Source organism: Uloborus diversus, chromosome 4, assembly GCF_026930045.1.
Source record: "Uloborus diversus isolate 005 chromosome 4, Udiv.v.3.1, whole genome shotgun sequence".
NCBI classification, from domain to species: Eukaryota; Metazoa; Arthropoda; class Arachnida; order Araneae; family Uloboridae; genus Uloborus; species Uloborus diversus.
In genome coordinates this window covers 112,732,632-112,749,186 of record NC_072734.1, presented here as the reverse complement: position 1 = coordinate 112,749,186, position 16,555 = coordinate 112,732,632, and the positions used below count along the sequence as shown (strand labels likewise).

At 32.5% G+C, this 16,555-nt stretch overlaps 1 protein-coding gene across 1 annotated transcript in view; it reads right to left on the bottom strand.

Annotated features, from left to right (window-relative positions):
• Nucleotides 1-15,958, bottom strand: part of LOC129221558 (DNA replication factor Cdt1-like) — a 58,789-nt gene extending 42,831 nt beyond the window's left edge. Inside the window, exon 1 of the mRNA XM_054856053.1 lies at nucleotides 15,269-15,958. Within this exon, the coding sequence (XP_054712028.1) occupies nucleotides 15,269-15,823 (555 nt within the window). The 5' untranslated portion in view covers nucleotides 15,824-15,958. The remainder of the gene's footprint in view (nucleotides 1-15,268) is intronic.
• Between the last annotated feature and the right edge of the window lie 597 nt (nucleotides 15,959-16,555).

The following is a 16,555-nucleotide window of genomic DNA, read 5'->3' as shown; positions in this document are numbered from 1 at the left end:
TTAATGCAATTACTAAAACAAAAAAAAACCACGAACAAATAAAAATAGCAGCAACTTTTAAACAAAGCAGCTGATACACTTTTTTAGATTTAAAAAAAATCTTTAATAGCTTTCAAAATGAAAAATTAATAAGTAAAATTAATAAGCTCATTAAAATAAATACATCATATCAAAAAAAAAATCGTTTCTTTTTGCCCTGTTGCCAAAAACATTTTTTAAAATGAATTAATGCAATTACTAAAAAAAAAAAAAAAACAATAAAATGTCAACTTAAAAAAATAATTTTCTTTGTCAAAAAAAAAAAAAAATCGTCTGCGCATATCTTATGTAGAAACATAAATGACTTCGAGTTGATTCGCCGGTAACTGAATACCTAAATTTAAACTTTAGCGGGAAAATAAAAACAAGTCATATCAACAATAAGTATTTCACAGTTAAAACCATAGCTGAGGAGTCAGAGTCGGAGTCAATCTCATTTTCAGATAAAGGAGTCGGAGTCGAATATCCAAGAATCGGAGTTAGTCATTTGTCCATAAATTTTTGCCAAAGCTACGAAGTCAGAGTTGAAGTCAGGGAGTCGGAGTCAAATTAATTGTCGGGCACAGGAATCGGAGTCGGAGTCAGGTGCCTCTAAATTCTCGGAGTCGGAGTCTGGAATTTGTGGCGTCAAGAGCTATTTCTAACAAAATTTGTTTGAAGTAAATCCGCCTTCAAGTACGGAATCTACATTGACTTTCAGTTTCCCTGTAGGCGCTAATGTTAAGGGATTTGAACAGTTCAAAATTGAACGGAAAATTGTTCAAATCAAAAAGATATTTTAAATACAAGTTTTTCATCAAAAGCTTTTTCCTACAAATTTTGTTTGAAGCAAATTCACAGTTCGGAATTGCCTTGAATTTCCCCGTAGGCGCTAATGTTAAGTTTTTTTGAACTGTTCAAAATTGAACAAAAAATAGTTCAAATCAAAAAGTGAAATATGGGAATGAGGTGTCCTCGCCGAGATCTTTCGAACAAAAAAAAGTTTGTTCGAATCGGACTATTCATTCAAAAGTTATTAGGGGGGGACAGACAGACAGACCGACAGACAGACAGACATTTTTTCCCATCTCAATACCCTACTTTCCAATTTTTAATTTTTCGATATTTATTTAATTATTTTATTTATTTTTGAGTTTTTTTTTTGTTTTTCGGGATATTTTTAAGATGCATTAAGCCTTCTTTCATGCTTTTTTCTTCTTTTTCTGACTTTTACTGGGAAATTAGGCTAAAAAGTAGAAATAAAAAGTTTTCAAAGCTTGGGGTTTTAAAACAATAAAAATTATATATATATATATATATATATATATATATATATATATGTATATATATAGTTATTTAAAAAAAAGAAAAGAAAAACTACTTGATATTAATAAAAGAAATGTTGGCATGAAGTGAAACCTGTTCTTTCAATACAAATGTGATGATCAGCAACAGGCTCTTAGGCTGTTCCTAGTCAATTTATTAGTCCCCAATGAAGATTAATGACCCTTTTAAAGCTATTTACCCTCTTGCCTATTATAGCCTCTTCCGGTACACTATTCTGAGTACCCACAAACCTACTAAAGTAGTAATTTTTCTTAATTTGTATGACATTAACAGATCCATAAAATATGCTCAGTATATAAATATTTTACTATGGGGTGGGGGTGACACCAATAAAATCACGAAAATTATAAGTTATAAAATATTTTTAGTCTACAAATCTTTGTATGCATGTCTCCAAGCATTTCATTTGACTTTCCCATTCAGTTTATTTTCTACTATTGTATATAATAGTCTAATCATGCCCAATAGCTTATTCACATTGTTAAATTTTATTACTTTTAAGTAAATTATGATCTAAAATCAGCTGCACCAATGTGCAATTAAATTTCTTTTTAGCTTTATGAAATTCTAAAGCTAATGATTCTATTTTAATTAAAATGAGAAAATATATTAGAATAATATACTAAGATTATTACACCATAACAATAAATTTATATATGTACTAGGGGTCCGTCCTGAACTTGTTTGGGTTGAAAAATTATCGGTCTTAAATATTCTGCAGATTTTTTTGTTTTAAACTATCATGGTATACTTGTACATATGCTTTTTGTTTCGTGTTTATGAGGTTTTGAAAGAAATTGATGTACTTCATTTCCAAATCAAGAGAGACCAATCTTTACTTAACCGTGAACAATCCAATCTTTCCATTTGTAATGTTGTACGTATGACTAGTGATGTAAAATACCCGGGTATTTATTTTTAGGGGTAAATACCCAGAGTATATACCCGGGTAAATACCCAAAATGGGTAAATACCCGGGTATTTATTTCAAAAATTTATATTCAACTAAAATACTTTTCTGTATATATTCCATTATGTATGTATATATACAACCAACCATATACAAAACAATAAATTTTTGCTCAAAAATTGTATTTTGATCACATATTTAAAGAATTATTGTGTGAAACAGCTTAGCAATCTAATATGATATTCACATTAAATGTGTTGGATACGCATAATCAATGTTGATAGCCAAATTTCAGATATAAAAAGCCATTTTACAAAAAGAAAAAAGCTTAACTGGTTACAAAAAAAGCAAACATCAATTTTTTAAGGTCCTAGTCTTTTATAATCCAGTAATATGTCCCTGCATGACACCAAAATGTAACGAAATGTCGCTCAATTTATTATTACTATTTATTTACCTATATCTTATACAGAAATTTCCTCCAAACTTAGTTCAATTGTTCAGGTGTATTCTGTATCACACACATATATATGTATATATATATATACACACACATAATATACATAAACATTTAAAATTTTTAATCTTTTATTTTAGGGTTTATGTTTAAAAAAGAAAATAGTCACCTTTTAATACTACCTAAAAAAATTTTGAAAAATGAGCAATTACTAGGGGATTTACCCTGCCTTCGGATAAATATCCAAAAAAATATTTACCTTCCCACCCTACAGGGGAGCAAATGCAAATGAGCAAAGCAACAGAAAAGAAAATTTTTGCTTTTTTTTTGCTTATTAATGTGAAAATTGTTTCTATATTTTCCATGTTATCACTTAAATATCAATAAAATAAATAACACCACAGTGTCTTAATAACTTCTCAGTTTATTCTTCCAAACATCCCTCATGCTTCCTTTTTTTTCTTTTTGGATATGACTAACCTAAATTGTGATTTTGAAATCCTGAAGTTCATAATGAATTGTTTATACTTCTCCAATTATGACATTGAAAAGAAAGATTCTTTGGTTCACGATATGTTTCTTTCATGATTTCATCAGGTCTTTCAATAAAAAAAATTATAAACTGTGTAATACATATGTATATATCAGTTTCACCAATTATTTCATATTTAGATTTAAAAAAAAAATTTCTCATTCACTTTTTTGCATTTTTTATAAAATACCCAGTTTTTGGGTATTTACCCAGGCCTTGGGTAAATACCCGGGTAAATACCCAAAAAATATTTACCTACCCGCTGGGTATTTACCCGATCCACATCACTACGTATGACCTTCAGTTTTGATGATGGTGATGGCATAAGAAATTTTCATTGGAAATTGCAATTACTTATATTAGAAATGGAAATGTGCAAGGACCTTGGGATTGCGAGAAATATTCCTGACTGATCTGCTGCTGATGCAGTAAGAAGAATATGGTATTGATTTTACTCAGGGTTCATACTCTATTCAGATGAAAAAATTCCATGACTTTTTCATCACTTAATAAAAATTTTCATGACCTTGTTACACAAAGAGAATAGTACTATTTAATATCAAACTTGCCAATATTTGGAAATGTGAATAAGCTAAACTTCTACGTGAATACCACTACTTCATAAAAGCACTTGTTTGTGATTGAAAAAACATCAGTGCACACTGCAGAAACTAACTATTCTTATTTGTCTTCTTTATATAAATTTAAGTAAAGTAAAATTGCATTGAATGCAATATAATGATGCTTAAATATCTAATTTATTTTTTCATAAAAGGGCCGAATGATAAAGAATGAGACAAAGGTTGAACGAGTCATTCCTAAATATCAATAAAGTTGCTTTAAAAGTTGTCTTTTAGTGTCAACAGTGCACCTAATCATGCATGTAACCTGTCGGTATTTTGGTTCTTTAAAGTAAATACATTCTTCAGTAAATTCATGCTTCAAAAACATATTTACAAAAAATCATTCAAGTAGTAAATAAATCTTCTGATTCAAATGTACTTGTTTACTAATTTATACATTTTCAAATGCATATAAATTAATAAGTTTAGAAAATCCAGAACATAGTGTTAGATTTTAGACATTGAATGTAACATTTGGTCGCATGAATCAGTGTCACTAGCCGTATGTTGGGCACTACTGTTTTAGAGTATTAGTCCCCTATTTCTATATTCTATTGCTTCATTACAGATCTTCATTTTCTACAAAAAACTAAGATAAACTCTGATAAATTTGATAATAAAGTTTTTATGAGTAATTGAAACATTCTCAGATGCACCTGAAATTTTGTGCTTTTTGAGTGGGCATGGCAAAATCAAGAACGTGTAAGTTCGCTACTATTATAAAATATAAGAAATGTTGAAAATAATGATAACTTAAAAACTAGTGATGTCTCTATGCAGTAAAATCACATTGCAAAAGAAGAAGGGTGGCTTCTACAGAAGTGGATGCAATGGGATTTACAATTCAGATTTGTTTTTGGGATCATTCAATTTTCAAGTTTTAACAATTTTTATATGCAATGCTGTTAAATCATTCAAAGTTTCTAATGCTCTTTAAGCTACTGTTACATTCTCTTCCTACAAGACATTTTTACATGGCTTTAAAAAAAAATCCATGACTTTTAATGAAAATATTCATTTTCCATGACTTTTCCAGGTCTGAAATTGGTTTTATTTTGTTCCATGACTTTCCAGGATTTCCATGACCTGTACGAACCCTGTTTACTTGGGGTCCAGTTCCATTGTAAACATTAGACAAATTCAAGTTTTGCAACAAAAATTTTGGAATACCACCTTTAATTTTAATAGAATGAATATTGGCTCTTAAAAGTATTCTTAAGATACAGAGATCGTACAAAGCCCTTAAAAGGAGACGACTTTAAACAGGCTTAAAGTTTATCTGCACACGTTCACCAAGGGAACCACAGGAATAGTTGGGAAAAAGTCACCAGCAAATGCGAAGATGACACCTCTCTCAATGTTGTCTTAATCTTTTACTTCTTTTAGAATCCACTTCTTCTGTATTCAAACAGTGGCTCATCGAACTTCCGTAATACATTACGTGGCAGACCTTTTGAAGACGCTATCCAAATGGCCCATTTTTTTTCTTATGAAATGTAGGGAGTCTTTCTGAAGGGAGCCATTCAAAATAGTTTAAAACTGGATCAGTCAATTTTTCGACCACTATGAAAAATTGGCGCAATCAAGTAAAAAAAAAACTACAAACACATCCCCAGTCTGCCTGTTGATTTTGGTTAAATGTATTTAACTTTTTTCAGTTCCACCGGGTATGCCGATAAACATTAATTTGTGTTCTGGCATCATAGATGAGTCACTGATCAGTTACAAATTTAATTGCTTGATTGGAAACCTACTCATTTCGTAAGTTGCAATCATGTATTAATTTGTCCGTAATATATAAACATAGAAAATAAACCCTCTCTCTTTATAATATTAGTATATATAAAAAAAACCTAAAAGGGTAGCCAGAAATGCTTGCAAAATCAGCTTTTAGAATCACAGCTCAATATCATCTATTTGCACTAATTGAATTAAAAAATTAATTTACTCGAAGTGAATCCCAGTTATAATTCACTTGAATAAATTTTGTTGCATTAACATTCTGCGAGTCTAAATGTTTCGCGATGTCCAAGGCTAATAGCATGCTAGTTACCTTATCCTCTGCAGCCTGAAATACATGTGTAGATTCATATGCCATTTTCATTACTTTTTTCACTTGTTTCTATTCCTTAGCATTTAGTTCATAAGGTACCTTTAAGAGTGTCCCATTTTATGAAAAAAACTTCCTTTACCCAATAGATGGCACAAAATGTTGCACCCTGGTTGTGACGAAAGCATCATGCTCGTTGTACGTTTTAGCCGCAAACTAGTTTTACAACTGACAAGATTTACGCGACATCCAGAAAAGGGGACAAACCGGAATTTGTGTGGAGGAGATATTGTTCTTCAGAGGAGTCAGTGAGGAATGTCTTTCATTGTTCGAAACACACCCCTCAAGTGCCTTCAGGCATTGACAGCGCGAAGGAATCGGAAAAGCAAACAAAACCGCTGCAGAGAAATGAGATGAGAGCATTTTTGCTTCGATTTGAAGTTTAGATCAGAAATGATTTCGTTATACCAAGGGTTCATCTTTTTAACCGCGGAAACTTCGGTAAATTTATCGCAACATATTTTAGAAATGTCTTCTTTTTGGCTATTAAATCTACTAATAAAAGTTGTCAATCTAATGTAGTTTTTTTTTCATTTTAAATATTAATCTTTAGAAGCTTTGTTTCCTTCATGCTGCATTTATAGAAATTGCTAAATAGTAATAGAAAAGACTGGAAAGTTTGTTAAATCAGACTTGGACAGTTTAAAAGCAAATTGTCTTTGAAAGGTCACATTTTTTTAATCTTTACGAGGAATTTTACCTTTTGTTCATGACAAAGGTCCACAAAAATTACCATGGAATTACAGAGAAAACTTGGTGGTACGAATCTTTTAAAATTTTGAAGAAGAAAACATAGTTTTTTACGGCATTTAACAGGGCCCAGTCGTGCAAAGAGGGGGAGGAACAGCTCCCCCCCCCGAGATCGATCTTAGTTTTCGCCTAACTTGGAAATAGTCGGGGGGCTACGGGGGAAGAAACTGCAAATTGTGATAAAATTATGAAACTCGGCATGCTTGTAGACATTGTATAAACAAAAATTTTACAAAGGGGAGGCATTCCAAAATCCCCCCCCCTGGCGGCCATTTTTGGTCCAGAACCAAAAACGGCGATTCTTTTTAAATTTTCGTTATTATAATTTTTTTAATCATTGGTTGTGTCATTCCATGGATGTTTATTAAATTTTTTATTATTTAAAACTCCAAAAAAATCTAATTTCAGAAATAACTTCACAAAAAATGGTTTTTTAAAAATAAAATCAATATTTTTAAATTATGAGTTCTCTGAAGTGAATTTTTCCCCCATAACAGAATTACAGGTTTCTGAATTTGAAGATACATTACATTTGTGTTATATCAAAGTAGGATTCCAGTTATCCAAACTCTAATTGCCCGAACTGTCCAATTATCCGGTCATGATGCCCCTCGTTTTAAATGACTGAGCACGCATAATTGAAACTATTTGAGAAGGGTATAATAGAATAAGGACTTGAAGAAAAAAGAGAGAAAAAAATTTAATTTTCAGACAACAAAATTCTAATAGAAAGAAATTTAAAGTTAATTTTAAATTTCTGTTCATTATTATTATCACTATTGTTGCTGTTTTTAATTCTCCGTCACCCAATTGATCATCAGTAAGCTTTTTCTCATTTTATAATTAAAAAAAAAAAACATATATATATATAAACAAATTCAAGTTTTGGAGCACCGTATCAAAGCTGGTGCTTTTAAAATTAAAGTTTATTAGATCATAGATTTCAACTAACTTTAGTATCTTTACTGAAACTTTGAAGGAGTTGATTTTGTGTGTGTGTTATATACAAATATACGTGTACAATATACGAATTTTGTATCAACTTATCCAATTATTTAAGACATTTTTAAACACCCTTTAAACTGTTCCAGACCATTTCTTAACAATATATTACCGTTTCTTGCATAAACAGCTGAATTTTTGCCGTATTTTTAAAAAAACAGCAGTATTCAAACGATGCACAATATCAATTATCAATGGGAGAGAGAGACATGAAAAAAAAAAAAAACAGTACGGTACATATACAGTATGCAGTAATAATAAAGCACTACACTGTAATAGTACTATACAGTATTGCTGTGCTATCTTCGATCAGTGGCGGATTTACATTCTTTTCAAGGGGGTGGCGGTTGAAAAACGTGAAAGCCATATTCCTCCCCTCAACCCACTATGTAGGGAGGAGGGAATCAATTGCCCCCTTTTAGCCTGTATTTTAAATTTTAATCACCCCCTATCGCCCCTCACAAACTTATTGCCCCCCTCAAGAGTTAAATCTCCCTTTTGGGGGCTATAACCCCCAGGGTTAGAAACCACTGTTCTAAATCATAGCAAAATGTATCATCATACCAGTATAGTGTAGTCCATGGAAGAAAAAGGTTGGAAGATGCATATAGAAATATAAAAATTATTAATGTTCAAAAAAGAGGGGAGGGGCGAGCTTCGGTTTCAAATTAAAAAGTGGGTAATGCTGTCCATCTTCGACTACACTGTCTCAACTTAATTTAAAGCAAATTTGTGGAATGTACTTGATTGAAATTAATAGCGAAAGCTAGTAATTCCTTTAATTCTATATTATTGGTTTTCGAAAATGACAGTTACGGAGAGGGCGGTCGTCTCCACCACCCCCCTGGTAAATCCGCCACTGCCTTCGAACCATTTTTTAGAGTTTCAAGCGTTCAAGAATTCGTTATCTTGTCACAAATTTTCACTTTTTCCTTCTATCTTCACAAACATAGCATGAAACAGCGTGCTTTGGTGCAGAATATTTCATCACCTTTCATATTTAGAATTTAAAATATTAAAAGAAAATTGTGGAGTTGTTATTTATACACACTAACAAAGCGATGTTTTGACTAGCGCTGGGTGGGAACTAGAGCAGTTAGTGATGCTAAAAGGATGAAAGTATATTCACGAAACTAATATTTAGTAGTAAATAGCGAAGCCGTCATTTTGCGCCACGATTCCTTTCCAAAAGTTTTCGTGTTTTGGGTGAGAAATTAGCGTTAGCTCTAACATTAGTTACTCGAGAAAAACTCGCGTTATAGGCATTTGGCGTAAGTTGAATCGCTTTGGAGCGGAAGCCGACTGTATATGAGAGATATAAATGTTCAATTTTGATTGGGGAAAATGTAAATTTATCATACATTTCACGACAGTATATTTTTGAGCATTATAGTTTAAAGTTGGTTGTATTCAAAACGTTAATCAGAATAAAACATGCGTCTTGTTTTGCCACAATGACTTGAGCAGAAAACGGACAACCAAGTTAGAAAAGTTACTTATTGGATTTAGTTCAAGCACTTCTCTGCTTCCCAAACGTGATGAAATTTTAACTAAATACTGTTTTTTTTCCTTTTGTTTTAGCAAGATTAGTGAACTCCCCCCCCCCCCTTCGATGATGAGTAGTCATTTGATTGTCATCATTTTTATTTGGAGGAGAATGGAATATATACTATGACTACAAGCATTCTTCGGAAGGGCTAGAGAGGTGAAAACCAGGAAAATATGTAGCAAAAAGGGAGATCCAATGGGGTATTCCCCCAAAAATATTTTAAAAATCAATGAAACGATCTATCCTTCCTGGATTTCGGTTCAAAGTTTATTTCAGGTCCGTCATTTGGGAAATCAGGGTGAGGAGGGGCCATTGGAACCCCCTGGATTTTAGAAATATTTTTTAAAAAAATAGTCTTTTTGTTCGTATTTTTTGTTTGTTCCTTTAAATATTAGGCAAATGCTTGGATAGGTAGCCTCTCCCCCGGAATTTTTCCGGAATTGAAGTCTCCAAAACGTATTTTAATCAAGTTTTAGTGATTGGGGAGGGGGGAGAAATGATTGGGGGTAATATGAAGGAAACTTTGGAAATTTAAGTTTCAGAAATAGAATAGTAGATTATCTGTGATGGCAAGGCGAAACGATCGGAGACCCTCACCCGGAATTTTTTTTTAAATTTAAATCCTGAAAAGGAATGTTTGTACAGTCTTTAATTATGCAAAAGGAATAGAAGGCACTCCTGTGAAATTTTTCCGAAATTGAAAGCTTAAAAATCCATTTCTTTGCTATTTTTAGGGAATGGGATAGGGTTCTAGGAACTTCTCGAAATATTTCCAAAATTAAGTCCTGAAAACGCAATTACATGACATCTTTCAGGATGAGGGTTGGGGTTAAGAGACTGTCTCACAAAAAAATTCGATATTGAAGTTCCAAAAACGAACTTTCAGACAATTTTAGATAATGTTATAGGGAGGTTTTTTTCGACTCTTTCGCGGCAATTTGTAGGGATGCAAGTCCGTAAACCAAAATGTAATAATGCTGAGGGATCATCAGGCTCTTTAAATTCGCCACTACGCTCAAGTATTGATGCTTCTCTAAAATGATTTTTTTCCTCTACATATTTTAGTTTTTAAACTGTTTAATGATATGTTTTTGAAAGTGTTCTCTTATAAGAAATTCTTCGCGACTCCCTTGGAAGTCACAACTTGCTGGTTGGGAACCGCTGATCTGGAGCATTAGTAATTAACCAAGCTAGTCAATTAATGGTTAAAATATTTTTTTTCTCAATAAAAGTTGTACTATACACATTCATATCTTTAGCATAAAAATGTTTGTAATTACTTTGGTATAAAGAAAAAAGCTTTAAAACTAGCATTTAACTATGTCATTACTACAGGTAGATCGTGTTTGTCAATTACTGGCGTTGAAGGCATTTTAGATCAATGCATGTAATCGACCAACCTTCAATAACAAACAGCATAAATGGATAGTTATTAAATGCATTTTTTTTCCTTCACTGAGAATAAGCATTGATCAGCATATCTCAGTAAATGAACCTGTAAAATTAAATTTAACCTAGAAAAAGGTGATTCAACATTTTATCTGATAACAATTTGCACCAGTAAGAAAAGTGACTTCCTTGAAAACTTCTAGATGTCTCTGTAAGTATATCGTACGTAACCTTCATAATGGTCAAATCAAAACCTTTGTTACAAGTTAGTTCAAATTACTGGCTGATGGTCAGTAACTCGCGGATCACACTATAATACTTCCTGTGCAATTTAAATAAACGCTTATCAATATAATGTTTACTTAATCTGTTGCTTTTCCAAGTCTAAAACTTTAAAGTATAAAATTGAGATGAAGATTTACTTAATCCATTTGCACAAATTTGACATTTTTATACAGTAAAACCTGTAAAGTTGACCACCCTTGTAAGTTGACCACCTGTCTATGTTGACCACTTTTGTCAGGAACGGAATTTGTCCTATATCATATAATGAAGGAAAACCTCTGTAACTTGACCACCTCTCTATCTTGACCACCTGTCTATCTTGACCACCAATGTACGCCGAATTTGGTTTGAAGTATTGTAAAAAACCCTTTGTAAGTTGACCACTTGGTTTATTTTTTTAAACTTTCTTCAGCAAATTATTTTATTTTATTATTTATTAATTACTATTATTATTATTATTATTTGATAGCTTTCCAAGAATGTTTTTAATGCTTTGATGACAGACTAGCATTTTACTAACTAAACAGCAGCATAAAGCTTATGCTGCTCTTTATTCTCTAAACTTGTTTTTCATTTGTTGTTCTATTTGAGATAGCTTTTTGTTCTCTGTTCAATGAAAATAGGTGTCAGTAGAAAAGTTCAAAATCTTTTCTTTCAGTTGCAATATGTTATGGCAACATAGGAATTGTGCAAAAAGAGCTGGCCCGGATCTAGATATTTTGAGCCCCCCTGCAACAAAATATGTTGAGCACCTCCCTAGTGGCCAGCAGTGTCTATTTGTAAAGTGCATAAGTCTTAGTGCTAGCTTTTTTCTATTTTATCTTCAATTTCTAAAGTCAGTAGCCACTTTAAGGACGCGGGCCCCTCGCAGTGCGAGTACACAGATCTGGGCTGCTAATGAGTAAAGTTACATGTTTCTGGTGCAAGGGATTAAGAGATAGGACATTTTAATTTTGCCTTTATGAACTGGGAGAGTCGAGCTGGTTACTCTTTGTCTATACATAAAAAGGCTTCAAAAAGAAAGTTAGTTGAACTTGAGATTAATAAAAAGTATGAAATATTAAAATTAATTGAAAATGGAGAAATCCAGAGGAAATTAGCTGGCATATATGGAATTTCTAAACCTACAGTGTCTAATATAGTTAAAAACAAGGAAAAAATAACAAAATTATTTTTTGTTTATTATTAAAAATACTAATAGGTATTTTTAATTATTGTTTCACTTTCAATAATGTTAAACACTGAAAGTGAGTTTAACAGAAAGAGTAAGAGTGAACTCCTCAAAAAATGAATACATGATGCAAGAAATGACAAAAAAAAAAAAAAAAAAAACATTACCGCCCTTTATAAGTTGACCACCTGTCTAAGTTGACCGCCAAAGTGCTGAACCGCAAGTGGTCAACTTACACAGGTTTCACTGTACTTGTATTTGCAATTTATTCCCAGAATTTTAAGCTTTGTCTTAAAATTTTGATACATTCAAATATAAAAACCATTAAACGTTACATAATATACGAAGTACCTACTTTCTAAAAAAGTTTCGTGTCTACAAGGTAATGATTTGAGCCTATTACGCGTACGCACACAATATGTAAAAATCTTTACTTTTCAAGTTCAATTTTTTTTTTTTGAAAGTTCATATATTATCATACATAATACTTTGCTCTTTGTTATAAAGGGCAAATATATGCACAAAGATGTCACACCTGCGCAAATGGATTGAGCAAGGTTTTTTTATTAAATAAGAACTATTTTCAGATCATCTTTGTCCTTCGTTAACATTAGAAAATATTAATTACTTCTTGAAAAATAGTTAAAATCGTTGTTGAAATAAAATATCACGAAATTTTAATGATCTCTGTTGCGTCAATTTAGAAAGATATTCATTGCGGATTAGGAAAGATTCTGTGGTGAGCACTCGTAGGCCAACCCTCCACTTCTTGTTCACCCACCTGTTTCTAACAACACGGAAAATACACACGGGGACGTCCTCCCTCCCCACTTTCTCTTTCCTCGACTACAATCACTGCCGCCTCAAGCACAAGCTACAAGCACTGACATCCGATACCACTGGCCATCACTTCAGGCACAAGCATGGAAAGCCTCACTTTTTCGCAAAAATCTAGTTCATCTGCAAAACTCACTGATGGCGATATTTGTCCGGCGGGATCCCCACGCGATCACGAACAATTGGTTTTAGAGAAAAAAAAATCTAGACTGATTTATGAAGAATATGAAGGAATGAAACTTGTTACAGAAAGTTTATGGTCCATATGAAATCATTTATTAGCATAAAAATGAGAAAAAAGCCGAGCTATTAATAAAATAGACCTTAATTTCACGTATCCTTACTTATTCGAGTTTTTGACGCCATCTATTGGCACTTTAGGCAACTATAAGATTAGTGGACAGAATCGAGTAAGTTTCAGAACACGTGAGCATTGAAAATTTTTTTAATGATATTTACAAAATATTTCAATTGCAATGCGTCTACATTGTTTCTATGGTTCAGAGAAAAAAATCTCGAATCTCTGTGTTTAGATGATTTTTCATGAATGTGTTTAAGAGAAATATTTCATATTTGACAAAAAGTACTTTTTAATATCATTTTGTGATAAATGTAGGTAACTCAGCAGCAATTTACTTCATGCACGTTGTTTTTTACACATTCATCTGATATAGTAAAAAGTTTCATTGCAATCCGGCGATTAGATTTTTTTTGTCGCTGTTCCCAAAGAGTCAAGTTTAGCATGTTTTTCTACCGGAACAGCCTTAACTATTTTATTAATGCAAGTGCAAGATAACCCATGCTTGTGTTTACGTATATAACGATAGATCAGTACGAAACATAAAACTGGTAACAAAGACAAACTATTGGTTTAAAAAAATAGTATAAGTTTGCATAATTCATAGCCTATCTCACTCAGTAAGAATGCTCCTTTTATATAGTGAAAGAATTTTTCAAATAGGTGCAATGGTTCCAGAGATTACTTCGAACATATAAACACGCAAAAATCTGCTCTATAATATTAGTATATAGATAATCAGTTTATTTTTGATCTCGTTCATTTTGTACAGTTTCTTCCGGCGTCCTGGACTTTTTACAAAAAAGTGGACAAAATAGCAACCCTGGCTCTGATAACTTTCTGATTATTTTTATTGTGTATATCTTTCTCCTTTGAGGAGCATTGAAAAGGAAAAGTTCTCGGTGTTAAGTGAAATTACTATTGCAGTACTGCTATGAAGGTAATATAATGAATAATAATAGTCACCAGAATACCTCTCTTTTCTACAAACTCCCCATAAAAAAACTAATTCTTGAAACTTTAAAACTGTATTCTTGACCCCCCCCCCCTGCCTCCTCCCTCTACAATGAGAAAAATTCATAAATTTAGAAAAGTGCCTCCCCACTAGATTGGTCGGACATTTCAAAATTTTCCTGAAGGCTTATTTCCCTCCTTCCTTCCTTTCCAGAGTATGCACTCAATATGTTTTATGCGGTAAAAAACAGGAAAAAACATGAAAATTACATAATGCTTTTTAATAGACCTCTAAATTTCAAAACTGTCTGCAAAAAGATATTTCTTACAAATTTTCTGCAAAAACATCTGCACCTTCCCAAAGTTTTACACTGTGGCCAACAGCAAAAATGATAAGTTGACAGCAAGTAGAATACCACATTGAAATCAGCATATATTTTTTTGATTATACAGTTGGCTCTCAGTTTAACGATGTTCTATTTCAAGACTTTCTCTATTTAACGACGGCTTTTCACGGTCCCAGATGGTCCACTAGTGTTAAAAGCAGTCTATTTAAGGACAATTTCTACTTAAAGACGATTTTTTGTGGTCCCTTGAAAGTCGTTAAATAGAGAGCCAACTGTATTTGATCCTTTCTCAATATTATTAATTGAGCAAACTTTAAAATTGGTGATCAATATTCGTCACTTGCCAAAAAAAAGTGTAATAATAGTACAGAAAGTTGCTTCAAAATTGTCTGCTGCTAAATTTGAAAATTTTCTGCAAACTGAACCGTATATCTATATTACTTGGATCTGCTTCATAAGTCCCAAGGAGGGGGACAATATATCCTCCTGATAACCCTACCCTTCCCATTTTGAGTTGAATATGCCCATACCTTTGCCCCCCCCCCCCCCCCCCTATGTCACTGAACTAGACATTTCACAAATTATCTATGTAGATTGAAATTTAAATATTTGTTAACAAAACATTGCTTATCAAAAATCAAGGACATTCAAGAAAAATATTTTAAAACTAAATAATGAAAGAACCTTACCAACTTTTCAGATTTTGTATCAGCTTCATCAGTTGTTACACTAAGATTATTTTTCGGAGTAGCTTCAGTTTCATTCTTTGACGTAGTTATGAAATTTGTTAATTTATTGCTCTTGGGCAATGCCAATTTCTTACGAGCGGCGGGCTGCTTCTTAGAAGTTTTTAAGCCAGATTTTGAATCTGTTTTTTTATTCGTTTTGTCATTTTTTTCAATCACTGGCCTTTTTTTGGATGGTGTAAGTTCATCTGCATTAGACAGATTTCTTTTCGGAGTTCGTGGAGTTTCAAAAGTCTCAGAAGTAGTGGATGGCTGTTCAACTTTTTCATTTTTCTTCGACGTTATTTTTAGGCTGTTTTCTTCTTTATCATTGTCAACAGGCAAATGCTGAACTTTACTAGCTTTCACATTTGTTGGCTTAGTGCTCGTTAATTTCTTACTGGTAGTTTTTTTAAGAGCATCAGAAATTATTTCTTTTTCTATTTTTTTAACTGATTTCTTGGAATTCTGGACGTTCTTTTTGGCTGTATAAAACTGAGTAACAACAGTTTGCGCCATATGTCTAAATGAGCTAATTAAAATTAATATTTAACGTGTAACCTTATTTGAACATACCACCATAAACACAAATACACATGTGTATAAGTCTCCGACGATATTGAAGGTACCTGATTGCTGATTCGCTGTATTCTGAAAAACAGTTATTGGAATGTATTGATTAAATCGAATGTGTGGAAATATACTCCTATATTTTAGCCTATAAATAAATTAAACATTAAATTGTAAATAATAACCCTCAGCAACTTCAGGACGTCAATGAAATAATCATTACCGGACTAAAAAAATCCACAAATCAATAAGCCAATAAGATTACTTGTCAGCTCAGACTTTAACCATCAAATTAAAGCGGGAAACTTACGATTACAGTTAAAAACTGATTATTTAGGGATTTAATGGTTGTGTTTGAATAGGCATGTTCGAGTTCGAAGGACGAAAAGAGAGGGCAAATCTATTCACAACTCCAGCGCTCGAATACGCTACCTTGCGGCGATTTGCAAAACTGCCGAAAAAACTATAACATTGCCACATTGCGTTCCACGTGCGTCTGTTGACGTAAACACAGGCAGTTTGTTCTGTGTATTTATTAACGCAATCGATGTGTCTTAGATTGCTTTCAGCTACAGAAATTGTTTCGTAAGTAGTATTCTGGAGCTTCTCAAAATAATGTTAGTTTTCCTTATTTCCTTCTAAAAAGTGAGTTCATTGAGAAATGGTGAAAGCGCGTTAACA